This window comes from Erigeron canadensis, chromosome 9 (assembly GCF_010389155.1).
Source record: "Erigeron canadensis isolate Cc75 chromosome 9, C_canadensis_v1, whole genome shotgun sequence".
Lineage (NCBI taxonomy): Eukaryota > Viridiplantae > Streptophyta > Magnoliopsida > Asterales > Asteraceae > Erigeron > Erigeron canadensis.
Genome location: NC_057769.1, coordinates 14,628,739 through 14,645,500, shown reverse-complemented (window position 1 = coordinate 14,645,500; position 16,762 = coordinate 14,628,739). Strand labels below are relative to the sequence as shown.

Below are 16,762 nucleotides of genomic sequence, written 5' to 3'. Positions count from 1 at the left end.
AATAGTGTCACAACTTTTTCAATTAGTAGATTGAAAATGGAAGTGGCAACTAGGATGGCTATGTGGCAATAAGTAAATGGTTGGTTAAAGCTACATAAACCAATGTCACAGAATGGAGATTGAATGCTGTGTATATATGTTTGTCACTTTGTTGAATGAATTGGTGACAGCCAACGGCGAATAGGATAGAGAAAGCGGTGGTCGGAAAAGAAAGCCAACTTAATTATGTCGCATACTGTCTCGGTCATTCTGCTCTTCCTTCTACACATGAGGGTTTTGTGAATTTTTTATGGTTTGTTTTAAACTGATTTTGATTTAACTATGCATACATATTTGCAGATTGGTTTATTGAAATGGATTTTATTTATTTATTTATTTATTTTTTGAAAGGTAAGATTATAAAATATTTTGATTGTTAGATCCGGAAAAGAAGTTTAAAGAGAAGTAAATAGTGTTCTAATGGTGTATCAAGGAAGAAGATAACTAAATGACTAAAATACCCTCATGTGCAATGCACATGAGAAGGATAACGGAGGGTTACAAACGGATCATAGACGGAGGGGTGTCTAATGAAAACAAATACGGGGTGAAACTTGATAAAATGACAAACTACATGGTGATGTAATGAAATTTTCTCTAAATTTAACATAACATTTGTTGTAGCAGAACGAGGTGGAAGCAGTTTGCTTAACCATTTCGGTTTTTTACCCCCCGTGATTTATTAGAAAAGCTCGAGCTCGGCTCAAGTTCAACTCATTTGTCAGAAAACTAAATGAGTTCAATCTTGGCCCAAGCTCGAGTTCAGTAAATGATCAAAACTAAACTTGATTATTAAAAACTCATGAAAAAACTCATTTAGGCTCAGCTCAGTCAATATATTAAAGTTTGATTAATATATTTTATATATAATAAAAAGTATATATATAATTAAAAGCTCGTTTAAGCTCGCTAGTAAAACGTCCCTCTTTTTTATTCATTATTTTAAACATTTCAAAAAATATATATCACCTTTTACATCAATTACTTTTACATACAACAAATATATGTATCATGTTGTTTGCATATAACATAGATATTTATAGATCCCTGACAAAAGATAAAAAGTTGGCTACCGCCACTATCATACGACCGCATCGTGCGGGCATATGACTAGTATTCATATATATTAGTTATCGTCTTCATCAATAGTTTTTAATTCTTCTCCTTCAAATCTATTCACTAGTTAATTACAATATCCAATACACATATACATAAATATGAAACATAGTCACCTAATTCACATTCCGCTCTAGTTTGAGTTCATGATTCGGGATTGCAATTCGAGGGATCTCGCAAATCCGGTTCAAGAGGGGTAAACTCATTCCGGTTTGCTTCGCCTCAATTCCGTGGACCCAAATTTAAAAATACAATAAAAGATTCGAATATTAAATACTAAAGTCCAAACTTTTCAATAATTCAATAAACAAATTACACGGCTTAAACTTAAAATTTAAAACCAACTACGTAAAATGAAACAAATGTTTAAAAATTACTCCTCCTTTTGTTTTCTCCATCCTTATAATATATATTTTCTTTGGAATACTATTAGACATATATTTCTTGCAACATGTGGTACACATAAAGGTTTATTTTGTTACTCGGTCACTAAATGGGTATTAAACTAAGGTCGAGTTGAAGTTTAAGGTCAGAAATCTTGCAGTCAACTTGAATATATGGGTTGAAAATTTGATAAATTTTGGGTATGCTTGGCAAAACTAGTTGGTAGCTGATGGCTGAAAGTGGGTAGCTTGTAACTAGTAGTTGTAGCTGGAAGCTGGTAGTTGAAACTTTTTAAATATATTTGAGTGTTTGACAAAGTAGCTGTAACTTTTTTTATAAATATATAAAATGACAAAAATGGAAATACATTAAAAACATATGTTATAATATATTTATTTATACTAAACATATACATATATTAATAAGATTATTACGGCTTACCTAAACCTTGGTTACTAAAAACCGTCCCATGTCTATTTTTTGTATATATATCTTAAGGTTTAAAAAGAGTGGTTACAAATAAATAAAAAAATTTGGTTCCAATGTGAGTTAAACAAGTATATTTGTATATATAATAAAGTTACTCCAATGCAGACTTTTAACACCATGAGGCAACAATACTTTTGTTTATTATATCAAGTAACTCCTAGTTATCAATAGGGTTATTTAGAGATAAGGGTGTAGTCGGCTTGTTTTATCGGCAAAAAGCATCGACAAGTATCGGCAAGCCTGTAGCACCTGTATCGGCAAGTTTTGGCAAGCAACATTGGGAAGTTTTAGCAAGCAACATCGGCATGTTTTGGCCGATGCTAGTGAACGTTGGGACTTGACATTTGAACGTTGGGAGCGTGTTTGTTTGGTAAGTTTTGGCTTGGCAACAATTGACACAAATTGGCAAAAAAAATGCACTACGCCCTCTCTATTGGCAAGGATCGACTAGTATTGGCAAGTTTTTGGCTAAATCCATGTGGCTCCTTTTCATTAGCTAGTTTTTTTGCCAAAACTTGCCAAATTGTCAAAACATTGACATTACATCCTTGCCCCTTAAGTTATTTGGTGAGCAAAGCTCCTAGCTTTTTCTAAACGCTAGGAAAGGCAATTTTGGGACTTGATATGGAGCTTATTTTTCAACTCTAACAACTTTTAGCTCTTTCACAAAAACCAACTTTTTTTATTAAGGAAATATAAAATGCTTTTAATAGTCCTCCCCTGTTTGCTACATGATAAATCAATAATCATCCCTCCCCTCTGATTGTGAGGACAACAACAGTCAACTAAATGCTGTTTTATCCCTTCTTTTTTTTAGATAAGAGCTTTTTTGTAAAAGCTAATAGCTTAAACCAGGTCAAACAAAAATAACGTTGTTCTTTGGATACTTCCCTTCATAGTTCACACTTCACCCACAAGCAATGTTTTAAATACCGGTACGTACCGGCCGGTATTACCCGGAATACCGGATACCTGGTGGTACCCCGGTATTTTACACCCGATATTTTGACCATACCGCCCTACGAAAATACCGGCCGGTATTTACGAAATACCGGTGATATCGGTAACATAATACCGGCGGTATTCATCATTTTTATATAAAAAAAAGTCTCTTTATACCATTTCCTTGATATGTGTGGCAGTAGCAGTTCAAACATATTCCTTCAAACTTCTTTTTTCAGGACTTGAACATTGCTGGTTTTCATCGTGTGTGTTCTTTTGAGTATTCGTGTGTTCTAAGGATTTATTTTGATTGTGTTGTAATGAAGATAACAAAAAGAAGAACAAATTTTCTTGTAAAAGAGAAACGTAAGTGAGAAAGGGGGAGTAAAAGAAAGTTGAAATTCAACGTGTTTTTGTCCAAAGTAATGTTGCTTTAATTGTTTAGTCACCATTATTTTATTTTATTTTAAAACGTGTTTCAGTAATCAAAAGAAACAAGGTGCATCCAGCTCTATCTATATAATTGTGTTGTCAATCAATGATAGTCAAACACGTGTGATCTGTACAAGTGTGTTGTCAAATTTGAATTAAAAAAAGAAGGAAAACGTGTAAAATTGTGAAGGACATCATATATTACATGCCTTAAAATACCAGCCGGTATTTTATACAATACCAGGAATACCGGGTACCAGATGATATTCTGGTATAATTAACATACCAGTATTTAAAACATTGAACACAAGTCTTACAACTAGTTGCATTTTTGGTTCTTTCCATTATCACAAATTTCGCAAGTTTGGTCAAAGCTTTACTTTTGTACTTTTCACGGTCAAAAGTCAAAACGTTACCAAACCACAAAACTCTTCTTTTTTCTGTTGATGCTTGTTTCACGTTAGATTAGATTAGATTAGATATGAAGTACGAAAAAAAACAAAATTACAGCAGCCGATATTCCTCAACAACTCAATCTTATGTAAATAATCTTGATGATGGTTGTTTAATGCATATCTTCAGTTTCTTATCTCCAATTCCCGGTATACACTCTTATTTCTCCCAACCTTTTTATTTTATCTTATTTTTTCTTAATTGTTTGTATTTTATTGGATTTGTTTAAGATGTATCATACACTCATTTTTTAATTTTATTAATACATTAGAAATAGAAATTTTGGAGTTGTTATTGATTTATCAATCTTATATGATGGACTAATGGGTTGTGGCTAAGCGGTAAAAGGTTGGTCTAAAAATGGTGAAAGTACATAGAGGTCCCAAGCTCAAATTTTTAGAATTAAAAAATATATATATACCCTTTGTGGGCTCGAGCTTGCGGGTGGTCGCCGTTGGATTAGTCGGCTGGTAAAGTTTGTCGGATACCTAGGTTATACTTTTCAGGGATGTTCATTTAGATAATTAAAACTTTATCTCATAGGATATAACCTAATTTATTCCGATATGTCAAATTAGGTCACAGCTCAAAATAACGTTTTGTCGCATCACCCATGTTATGATTGTATTGAAGTTTCATAACCTAAATGGACATTTAAAAGTACGATAACCTAAATGAAATATTAAGAAAATATATTGCTGTTATATTACAATTTTCAGTGAGGAATTGGGAATGTATGATGCTTTTTTGGTTAGTGTAGGTTGGATATATTCTTGATTGATTGTATTGGCTTACCAAATGACTGAAATTTCCCTCCTTCAAGTTGGTATGTAAAATATAATTTCATGTTATGTTTCAAATTGGTGTTGAGTTTGCAGATCGGTATAACACAGCCCTCGTTTGCCACAGATGGCTTTTCTTGGCGTGTCACCCTCGCCTATGGTTGCGAGTTGATCGCACCGTCAAAGCTTTAGCAGAATCTGGTGTCTTTCCAAGTATTGAAGAAGCTGTTGTTGCTGCAAGGTTTGTAGTTTGCCTGCTTTTAGTTAGTAGTCTAAATTCACGTAAAATATTGATATGAACATTCAATAACAACTCAGGCCAGGGGACACCATATTGATTGGAGCAGGAGGGTTCCATTTTGCTTCCAATATTCAAATCAATAAACAACTGTGCTTGGTATGTTATATTATTAGTTAACCATCATTTCAGATTCTCTCCCTCTTTCGTTTTATAGGTCAAAATGTTGGCTGAAACGTATGTTGTCAGTTGACTTATATTATATAGATACTTCTTTTTGGTTGAAGGCCGTCACCCCTTGTTCAATATCATATATCAAAATAAGTTCTGGCATCCTATCTGAATGATAGGACGACATTTACAAAGCCAAAAAATAAAAAATAAAAAATTACCAAATCCCTATCTAGACATTTTCACAATGACTAGAAAATAGAATTAAACATTACGAGCTAATCTAATAGACAAATTCCATGCATCCAAGAATCGTTCCAGCCTTCTCATCTTCTTTTGAAAGCTTTAAACGCACTGTACTTACAATATCTTTCCCAAGTTGCTCCACAGTTCGTTTCCTTTTCTTGAACAGCCTGTTATTGAGCTCATTTCAAATAAAGTAAACTGCAGGTGCTAACAATAATTTGACAGCTATACAATGCATTGTACTTTTCTTAGCAATCGGTTGCAATCCAGCCGTTATATCATTCCAAACGGGTGATACAACATGAAAATCTCCTTTATTTGCAATTTGCTGCCACGCCTGTGAAGAAAAAACACATTCAAAGAACAAATGAGTGTGAGAATCCAGTTGCTGGTCGCAAAGAGTGCAGACAACCGGTCCATCTTGCAGTCCTTTAACATCCCAGCTTGAGTTTTCAAACTCCTCTTAAAGACCAGCCACATAAGAAAAGCCTGCTTCGGAATACAATGTGCAAACCAAACCTTACGATATCAAGGATCAATAGCAGCTATCGGTCTGATATCCCCCCATACAACACTTACTGAAAATTCCCTCTCCACATTATTTCTATCTCTCCAAACAATCTGTCTTGTTGAGCCAATAATGGGCATGTCATATTAGGAAATCTTTCATTCCATGAATTCGGCCATTTCCATTCGTTGTTGGAGATTAACGAGCCAACTTTATCATTTAGTTGAAAACCAGCTTGTTTAATCATTCTAGGCGTTAACTTCTCCATAAATGGGCTAAGCTCACACCAATTATCATGCCAAGCAAAAACATTTAAACCATTTCCATTAATATGCCAAACATGCTAGTCAGCTCTCTAATCTGCAGAAGCTTACACCAACTCCACGTACAATTGCCACGTATAGGTACTTCCCAAAAATTTCGAACTCTAAGTTTGTATGCATGAATCCATTTGACCCATAACGATTCTTTCGATGCCAAAAATACACCATATATAAGTTGAGATAAGTGCCACATTAAACGTATCCACTCGACGAATACCTAAACCACCTTCATTTTTAGGAAGGCAAACAACATCCCAAGCAACTTTTGCCTTCCCTTTTTTAAATTCCCCTTGTGACCAAAGAAAACCTCGAATAATTTGCTCAATATCTTGAACAACTCGAGTAAGGAGAATGAAAACAGAAGACCAATACTGATACTGACCCTGATGGGTCATTGGACCCGACTGCTGGCTGGTCTGCTAGACTATCCATTTTAGGCAGCAAAAAGAAAATGGGAAAAGGAAAAAGGTGCAGTTTACACCCTAGTCAATCTGGAGCAAAAGTTAAGGGGTTGTGATAGGATCAAAATACTCAACAGTAACAAACAACAATACAAGAACACGTAAACAACGAATTATCAAGTTACAGCTACACCACTAGCTACACCACTCGATAGTTTCGTTGGGCCAAAAACCAAACTGAATTTTGATACAGACTCGCCACACAATTCAATTCGGGTTCCAAAGATCACCTTCTAAATTAGCCACAATTTAGAATAGCAGTGTAGTAGAGCCTTATTCTCTCGAAGAAAGAACAAAACTTAAGTTTATAAAAGTCCAAAAACTACCATTACATTTCTTCACATTGGAATATAAAAGATGGGTAAAGTAACTACCTATAAACTCCTAAATTTATGCCACTACTCAATACTACTATTTGACAAAGTCTTCCAAATAAAATTAAAATACAAACCGTATATGGGTACATATCAACCCCACTACCCATATTTGAAGCATGATGGACTGCTTTTAACACTTCTATAGAAACCGGCTTCTCGTGAATTTGCTCAGCTTGTAGTGATCCACTAAGTGAACATAATGGTTTAGTTGACTGAGTTGTGTGGGCTATAGGGGTAAGTATGATTTTTCGGCCATTGTGAATGAAAGAATAAGTGTTTCGGTATCCGTCATGGATCGCTTGGCGATCAAACTGCCAAGGACGCCCCAGGAGTACGTGACATGCCTCCATGGGAAGAACGTCACACCAAATCTCATCAACATAAGACTTACCGATGCTCAAAGCAATAAGAACTCGTGATTAACAAACATTCCTTTACCATGATTTACCAGTGAATCGCATATGGTGACGGATGGGGTACCAATTTCAGACCAAGCTTATCCTGCATTTGTACAACTACCATCATCAATTATAAGACTACATACCTTTTGACCAATGGTACATCTTGTATAGAATATTGCTTCACGTTGTACATTTTCCTCCCGGGTTGGTGTCGAGTGAAGGGCTTGACGGATGACCAAACAATCACCCGGCCAACATACTCTTCAGCAATTGTACCATATTTAACAGGTTCAGGTGGACTCCCGCCATCAATTTCGGAACTACTATCAATCTCGAAGTCGGCGAGGGTAACTATCCGTTTGTTTGGACACTCTGAGGCGATGTGCCCCAACCCTTGGCAACGGAAACATCGGCGTGGGGCTTTCGGGTTTTCAGAGGTGGTGTTTGTGACTGGAGATGGAGAGTTATTAAATGACGAGGAAGCTTTATTAACATTACTGAAGTTGGGTTTGTTAAAAGGCTTAGTAATTTCAAAGTTACCCTTTTGTTGGATATCTACCTTGTGGGCCAGATTAGTTAATTCTGCCAAAGAATGGTAAGAGTGGAGTTCGACAACATTTGAAACTCTAGGTTCCAAGCCACCAAGATAGCGTACAAGTGTTTCGGGATCATCCTCTGGGATATCACACTTCATTAATAGATATTCGGACTCCCGAGAATAGTCTTCAGCCTACCTGGTACCCATTTTTAATGAATGTAGTTGTTGAAAACTGGATTGGAGATAGTAAGAAGGAAGGAATTTTTGCTTTAGTTTTGCCTTCATTTTGGGCCATGTATGTATCTTCTCCTTTCCTGCACGTTCACGTTTCAAGCACACATGCGACCACCAAGTAGATGCGTACTTACGCAACTTGAGAGCAACAATCTTAACCTTATTCTCATCGCTAGTTTGCTTGTAATCGAATACCCGTTCAACGGTCCTCAACCATTCTACAAACTCACCGGGATCAAGTTTACCGTCATATTCGAGTATGTCAACTTTAATCTCATTAGAGTGCCATCCTCCATTATTATTTCTGTTTTATTAGACCCTGACTCTCCCGAGAAGATCTCGTCTCCATCGGTTGGTTTATTTTGTGATAGCATTAACTCTTGCTATTGTTGTTGCATGATTTGCATTTGTTGTGCCATCTCTTTCTTGTCTGCTTCAAGCGTTTCCAATATTTTCTTCAATTTGGTGCTACTTCGGGTATCCATTTGAATGGCTCTGGTACCAAATGATAGGATCAAAATACTCAACAGTAACAAACAACAATACAAGAACACGTAAACAACGAATTATCAAGTTACAGCTTCACCAGCTACACCACTGGATAGTTTCGTTGGGCCAAAAACCAAACTGAATTTCGATACAGACTCACCACACAATTCAATTCAGATTCCAAAGATCACCTAAATTAGCCACAATTTAGAATAGCAGTGGGGTACAACCTTATTCTTTTAAAGAAAGAACAAAACGTAAGTTTATAAAAGTCCAAAAACTGCCATTACATTTCTTCACATTGGAATATAAAAGATGGTAAAGTAACTACCTAGAAACTCCTAAAATTATGCCACTACTCAATACTACTATTTGACAAAGTCTTCCAAATAAAATTAAAATACAAACAGTGGAAATAAAAGATAGACACATACGAAACATATGAATGGCATGGACTTTTTAGTAAATAAATTGGAAGTGGCTTTCACTAAAGCAAACCCAGTATTGTCAATAAGCTGGGCCGATTCTTTTGCATTCAACGGGGCTAGTTCAACAGCTACCGCTTTCTTCCGGGCCGGGTCATTAACTCGGCTTCTTTGGCTAACATCGTTGGACTGTCAAGATTAGGATAACTGTTCTATCTTTTAGGATTAGTAACTGATGTTTTTTATATTTAAATATCTCATTTTCTGCACTAGTTTTCTAAGTCCGGTTATTTTACAATATATAAACCTTGTTTTAAGAGGAATTACCCATCTCGAATAGGGTTTTATGGAGATTAACCCATCTCGAATTGGGTCTATTGTCTTGAAATCTTTTGGTTTTCAACAATAAAGATCAATAATTTATCCTTGTTGATTTCTGGGTTCTATTAATGGTTTTCCATTGCCGGGAAATTCCGAGATGTTTAACACCCGGAAAAGTGAAGAAGAAGAGGATTTAGAGGCTGTTACATGGTCAAGGATTGAAAACAAATTAAAGCTAATGGTATTGTTGAAGAATATTGCAACGATACATGCTTAGAGTCATGGAACACCCACTATTTAGGTCCAGTCAAGTCTGGCAGATCTATCACATCTATTTACACTATTTACCTTGACAGATCAGAACCTAAAAGATAAAGATCTTGTCAAAGGGACCGTGCCAACTGCTCTAATCATCTCTGCATCCGCACCACCACTTGCATTTGCCACACCACTACCAACTGTTATCAAACCACCATTACAACCTCAAACGATTCTTTTCCATCACCAAAACCAACAGGCTATGCCTAGTTTATGATGAAAAGGATGTCATATGCGCTCAAGATGTAAATGAAGTTGGAATAAGGAGTGTCTGGATATATAGAGAATATATAGAAAAGAAATCAGGAACAAAAATTTATACATTCAAATTGAAGCCATATATTTGTTTTAGTCTTGTGTGTGATCGAGGAAAAAAAAGTTTTTAAGACAGGCTTAGTAACTACAACTCTCCTGTCTTAACCTCTCCCATACACCGTCGAGGTATTGGGGCTCAAAACCCGCGGAAGGCGGCACTGAGCAAGTTTCTTCTTCTACATTGAGACTACTGTCTTTGAAATCTTTTGGTTTTCAACAATAAAAATTAATAATCTATCCTTATTGATTTTTGGGTTCTATCAAATGCACATGAAGAGAGGAAATAAAAGAGTTCACCAATAGGAGTCGTCGTGCAAAGGATAAAAACCGGTTTTTCTAGTTAGACACTCTTCTCTAAACACGTTCCACCATTTCTTTACAATCCCTTAAATACAACCTAGAAGCCACCAAAGGAACTCCCAAATACTTTACAGGTAGCGAACCCTTCTAAAATGACAACACATTAAGAATAGAATAGCAAGCTTAGTATGATTCAATACATTACAAAAATATGCCTTGCTTTTAGGGAGACTAGGCATAAGGCCAGATGCATTCTTAAAGTCTTCAAGAGAATCCATAATGACCTTGGCATAATCAACATCACCATGGGCAAACAAGAATAAGTCATCTGCAAAATATAAGTTTACAACATTTACTTCAGCACAATGATGATGGAATCGAAACCTATTAGAAGCTGCAACATTTCGTCTTAGGATCCGTGTCAGAATTTCCACCACCAAAGTGAACAAATAGGGTGAAAGTGGATCGCCCTGTCGTAAACCCCTTTTGCCCACAAAAAAGCAATGTAGTAAACCATTGATGCAAACAGAGGAGGCCGTCGAGACACATTCCATAATCCAATGAACCATCCTAGGATGGAAACCAAACCCATTCAAGATGGACCAAAGGAACTCCGAATCGACTGTATCATAATCCTTTTGAATATCAACCTTGAAAGCACATCTAGCTGGTCCTCTATCGAGATGATAATTATGCATTAGCTCTTGAGAAAACAAGATATTATCTGAAATACTCCTACCAGGAACAAAGGAACAAATGCTGACCGGTTCTCACTCACTAGATCCGCAAGGCTAAACCTTAACCTGTTCACAATAATCTTTGTAATACATTTCAAGAAAAGGGTTAATCGCATAAAAAGGTAACCTATTTACACGAAATTCCTATTAAAGGTAACCTATTTTGTTTTCGTCTATTTAAAGGATCCTATTTTCAAAAAATTCCTAATAAAGGGTATATCATTAGTTTTTGACAGACGGAACTCTCCGTTTGTCAAAAACTAATGATATACCCTTTATTAGGAATTTTTTGAAAATAAGATCCTTTAAATAGACGAAAACAAAACAGGTTCCTTTAATAGGAATTTCATGTAAATAGGTTACCTTTTTATGGAATTTTTCATCAAGATAATATTACAAAGAGAAATTGGCCTGTAATCGGTTTTTCTTGTTGGCGTTGAAATCTTCGGTATTGAAGCTATAATCGTATGGTTTACTTCTTTCAGAAGCAAAAAATTCTTTAACACCTTTAATGACATCGCTTCCAACAACATCCCATGCTCCTTTAAAGAAGGCAGATGAGTACCCATAAGGTCGGGTTGATTTATCATCACCCATATCAGAGATTGCCATTGCCTCCTTTATTTCCTTATCCTCAACCATATGCTCCGCTACATGAGTCGATAACCGGTTAGTAAATAATGAAGACATATCTAGAGAAGTAATCTCAGCAGTACCAAGAAACATCTCATAGTGATTAAGGAAAGCTACAATTCCACTCGATTTCCATTTGGATCAACAATAGCATCAATACGGCTTCTAGTGATTCGACTCTATACTGCTCTATGGAAATAAACAGAATTTTAGTCCCCGACTTTAACCCACTCTACCTTAGCCTTTTGCTTGAGAAACGACTTCTCTGTTAGAATAGCATCATTATAAGCCATACTCTAAGAACTTGATTGTGGGGGTCTTTATCTAAAGCTTGTTGCACCTCATCTTACTTTCCGAAGTAATTTAACATTTGCATGCACATTTCCATGATCAAATAGAAGCTTTTGAAAGAGGTTTTTTGAGCGCCTTTAAATTCTTAACCAAGATATACAAACAATGTCCCTCAATCTCTATATTCCACTCATTTGAAACAGTTTCAAGAAACTGGTCATTATGAAGCAGCAAGTTATTTGAAAGTCTTTAACTTAGCCTTCATAGGGATGCGAAGAATAGCAGGAGAATGATTAGAAATCCGGTAGGGTTGAAGAGCAGCTACTGAACCCATGAAAATGTCATTAAACTCCATATTGCTTCTTGTGACGTTTCTGAATTACACACTTGTGCTTGTTGATCATTAAAAGTCTACCATTTTGCTTCTTGCTCTTCAGGCAGCAGCATAACTTAAAAGTTTTGAACTTAAAAGCTAATTTCAGTCATTTGACCGCTCTTAAGTTATTTTGCTGTTGTGGCAGACGTTGCCATGTTGAAATAGATTATAGGCTTTCCACATGGTGTGTGGTATTATATGTTTTTTATGTACGCATTTTTTTCCTGTATCTTTCATTTGTTCAGTTGTGTGAGTCACAATTTATGTACATTCATCGTATCTGTAAAGTTATATTTCTATTTGCGTGTTGATACATTTTTCCTTTTAATTTGTATTTGCCTCTTTTGTATATTGTGTAAGACTGTTAGCTTTCTCTCTGAAGTAGATTTTCACCATTGAACATTACCACTCTGCTAAAATTTAATTGTTCAGATTGGAGGAGGCGATGTGCCTGATGATACAACACTTGTATGTTCCCAAGGCTCAGACAGGTTTACAGATCTCAACACCTTTTTTCTTTCCTTACCTGATTCTAATTTTTTTGGGTTTTTTTAATTATCTAGAGGAAAATTACATATTGCCACCTCTATAAATACAAGCTTGAAAATTTATGTGTTTTTTTTTATTGTTTTAATTACAGTGCCCTGGAGTTTCTTTCAACTTGCAAGTTAGCAAACCTAACAGTAAAGGCAGAGTTGGGATGCTGCTTACTCCATAGAAGTGGTAGACTGATCATCGAAGACTGTAATCTGCAATGTGAGTCCAATCCCTTAGACTATCTTTCCTATGCTATTATCACCACTGCCGGTGCATGTGAGGCATTGCCACCATCCACAGCAAAGAGAAATGGCAATAGTGTGTCGGTTTCTCAAACCAGAATCGCAGGAGGGGCAAAAGCAGTTTTGACTAGTGGAACACTCGCACTGCAGCGAGTGCGTGTCATATATGCACGCACTTCTCTGTTATTCTGGTTTGACGTTGTTCATCAGTTATAGTTATACGCACTTTGCTTACCTCTGTTGTATAATATTCACTTCTCTGTTATTCTGGTTTGACGTTGTTCATCAGTTATAGTTATACGCACTTTGCTTACCTCTGTTGTATAATATTCGTCAGGTAGATCACCTTTTTTATGGGATAAGTGTTGTCGAGGATGTTTATATTGTTCATTTGTATTATTGTTGGTTGTCGGATTGTTGCACATTCTAACTGCTTCAAAATATCAATGGCTCGTGTGATTATAAATTTAATTCCATATTCTTATCCGTTCTACCTTTTATTTCATGTATACAGTTCATAACAAGTAAACCCACTTGCCACAAAGCGTTCTACGAATGCATTTGTGGTGGGTTACTGTTCATTAAGAGTGACCCCACTCGTCACAAGGCGGGTGAGGAGTAAAAGAGGTCCCACCCGAAATGTCGTCTATTTTTGTTTCGTCCTTCAGAATCTAAATGGTTTTTGCTTTTCTTTTTTCCTCCCTCAGCTTCACTTGACAACTATTTCGTCAATATTTTCACTTGTATAGTTAATCATGTACAAAAAAGCCGAAACCGAAATTGAAACCGAAGAATACCAAAATCGGTCAACACCAATTTTGACCAAAAGCCGGGCAGTTTTGCCAAAATTGCCGAAAAACTGAAAAAACCGCGGTTTATGCCAGATTTGGGTTTCTAGTTACAAAAAAACGGCGGTTTATGCCCGATTTGGGTTTTTAGTCGTTACAACCGGTTTGTAACTAGTTTGTGAGGAACGTGTTTGGGAAACCAGTATCTATTATCTAACAAGTCATTTGGCAATTGGCACTTAATCAATTCATTTTAACGTGTTCAAAATTATATGGATATAAATCAATGGGAGGATTATATGAAAAAATGATTGCGTCCATGAAAGTAAAACTAAGAAAATATATTTTAAAGAAATTACTAGTGCCGCCACGAACCTATGTATGAACATTTGCGGGGTCGAAGCAGTGGAGCCTAATGTAGGCATTGCCGGTCCATGCTATGCGTCCTAGTGTTAGACTCTTTTCGCCAAGTTTTTAGAAATTACATCTGAAATGCCTTTCAGATTTCCTTACTCTTGTTCTGAAGTGATGTTCATGAATATTACATCTGAAATGTCTTTCTAATTTCTTATACAAGTATGATGTTCCTAAGCCCTAATATGAAAGGCAGATCTTGGGTACTTACATGGATTGTGAATTGAAATCCTCACTGTCGGTTCGGAAACTAGCATCCATGTAGCCAACTAGTGTTTAACTCGGGCGTTGCCCGGGAAAATATAACAAAACGTAAAATTTGTAACGTGTATAAGATGGCTGATACAAATTTAAAAGTAAACGTAATTACAAAAACGTATAAAAAAACAAAAAAAAGGACAAAGAACAATAAATAGTTCAAAAGACTATTTAAAGCCTAAGGACTTTGTTTAGTATTTTCCTTAAAAGAAATACAACATGATAGTACTATGTGATTACCTAGTTGCTGTCATGCAAATATGAACTGTTTTCTAATTTAAAATAACTTTTAAAAAGTCTGTACAAATTAATACATTAATAAATGAACAAAGAACAATGAAAAAAAACGTTGGGGAAAAGTATTACACCAAAAGAAAAAAGGTAAAAATAAAAAAATCAAACAGACATTCTGATAGGTAGTTGGAGTTTTTGGTCAGAGATTGTCCGAACGTTGAATGGGGAAAACAAATATTAAGTTTTTTTTTTTTTATGTAACATACCTTTACAAAAACGATTACAAATTAATATACTAATAAATGAAAGGTTCCTTTAAGGTATCTGTTACTAATGAAACCTAGACCCACATGTGAAGTTTAAATACGCAGGTTCGATCCTTCGGGGTGTCCAGATCATGTGGGGATTAGGATGAAGGTATTGTACCAGCATCATATGGCTCATACGGATTGAGTCGATAGGTATCCAATTGAGGTACCGGAGCTAGGGTTTCCTCCATTACAAACAAACAGGCTGGCAGGCTGTTCTTCACTGTAACTAAGGACGTTCTCAAATCTACCAATCTACCAATATATATAAAACAAGGTCCTAAATTCATTCATAAACAAATAACCCTTAGATGAATTTCATCTTTAATCTAGAACCGTTAGATCAAATTTAATTATTTCAACTTTATTTAATGACAATATTAATACTTTTACTTTACATAGTTAGACAAAAAACCCCCCTTTAAATCCTAAGCCATAAAATAATATGGTATATAAATTTCCTTTTTGCATCACACGTACCATACATAAATAGTTTTAAATAAATAATAATAATTAAAAACCCTTGACCAACTATCTCAAAAAAATCGACATCTACATCAATTTCATTACTTGCTTTTCATAGTTCTTAGTTTTTCCAATTCTCCCTTTGCATTATTTTTGCGACCCTCCCTTTCTTCTCCAAAATGGATGATGGTTGTTTTATCTTTGATTCTTAATTTGTACCGTGTGATTGTGAGATGAATATCATTACGATTTAGTACAGTACTATAACTATTTTATATTTTTAATATATATTATATTAAACCTGGAAATAATTTTTAAAACATTTAATATCTTCGTAAGCCTAAAAAGCTTTGATGTATGGATAATATGTTTGAGTACACTAGCACGGTACCTGCACAATGCGACGGTGGTTGTTCTGGCAATAGTGTGGTGGTGGAAAAGTCCATAACAATTAATAAAGTAGTTTATGACATATTGAAGATAAAAACTAATTTATATATAGTTGTGATGCTTTGATACGGTACTCGAATAATACGACGACGGTGATGGTGGCGACGACTAGTAGTAGTGGTGACGAATGATGGTGGTGGTGGCGGTATCAAGTGGTGTAGTTAATTGATGTGAAAAGTTAGTGGATATATTTTAAAAGTAAAAAGACCGGTGACGTAATTTAATCATCAAATTTATATAGGTAAATTTCCTTATCCTAAAAAATGTAACTTTTTTAGAGGGAGTGATATATTTCTTTTTACAACGAATAAGTTGTTAATAGTTTATTTAGATTTTGAGATAGTCATTGTAGGAATTGATCAAATTCAAAAAGTCCATAACAACTAACAAAGTGGTTTATGACATTTTGATGATGAAAAGTTTTAAACTATTCAATTATTTATATAGTTTAAGACAACGGTGATGGTGACGACGATCGGTGGTGATGACATCAACCGGTAATAGTGGTGGCGAATGATGGCGGTGCAACGGCATCAAGTGATATAGATAATTGATATAAAAAGTTAATGGATATATTTTAAAATAGAAGAGACTGGTGGTATACTTTAGTTTAAATTTATATAGGTAAATTTCCTTATCCTCGAAAATGTCATTTTTCTAAAGGGACTGATATATTATTATTTTGTTGGACAACGAGTTTGTAGTTAGTTAACAATTAGTATTTGAG

General features: G+C 35.4%; 1 protein-coding gene across 2 annotated transcripts; it reads left to right on the top strand.

The window, feature by feature from the left end:
• The first annotated feature begins 3,842 nt into the window (after positions 1–3,842).
• LOC122581370 (F-box protein SKIP5) lies at positions 3,843–13,604 on the top strand. Of its 2 annotated transcripts, XM_043753591.1 has the most exons (6): positions 3,843–4,004; positions 4,734–4,878; positions 4,956–5,034; positions 12,772–12,830; positions 12,980–13,309; positions 13,389–13,604. In XM_043753591.1, the coding sequence occupies exons 1-6, from the start codon at positions 3,884–3,886 to the stop codon at positions 13,411–13,413; spliced, it is 759 nt and encodes a 252-aa protein (XP_043609526.1). In that variant the 5' UTR covers positions 3,843–3,883; the 3' UTR covers positions 13,414–13,604. The 2 variants fall into 2 exon arrangements, with proteins under 2 accessions (XP_043609526.1, XP_043609525.1); XM_043753590.1 differs by lacking the exon at positions 13,389–13,604 and having other exon boundaries at positions 3,844–4,004; positions 12,980–13,365.
• The last annotated feature ends 3,158 nt before the right edge of the window (positions 13,605–16,762 follow it).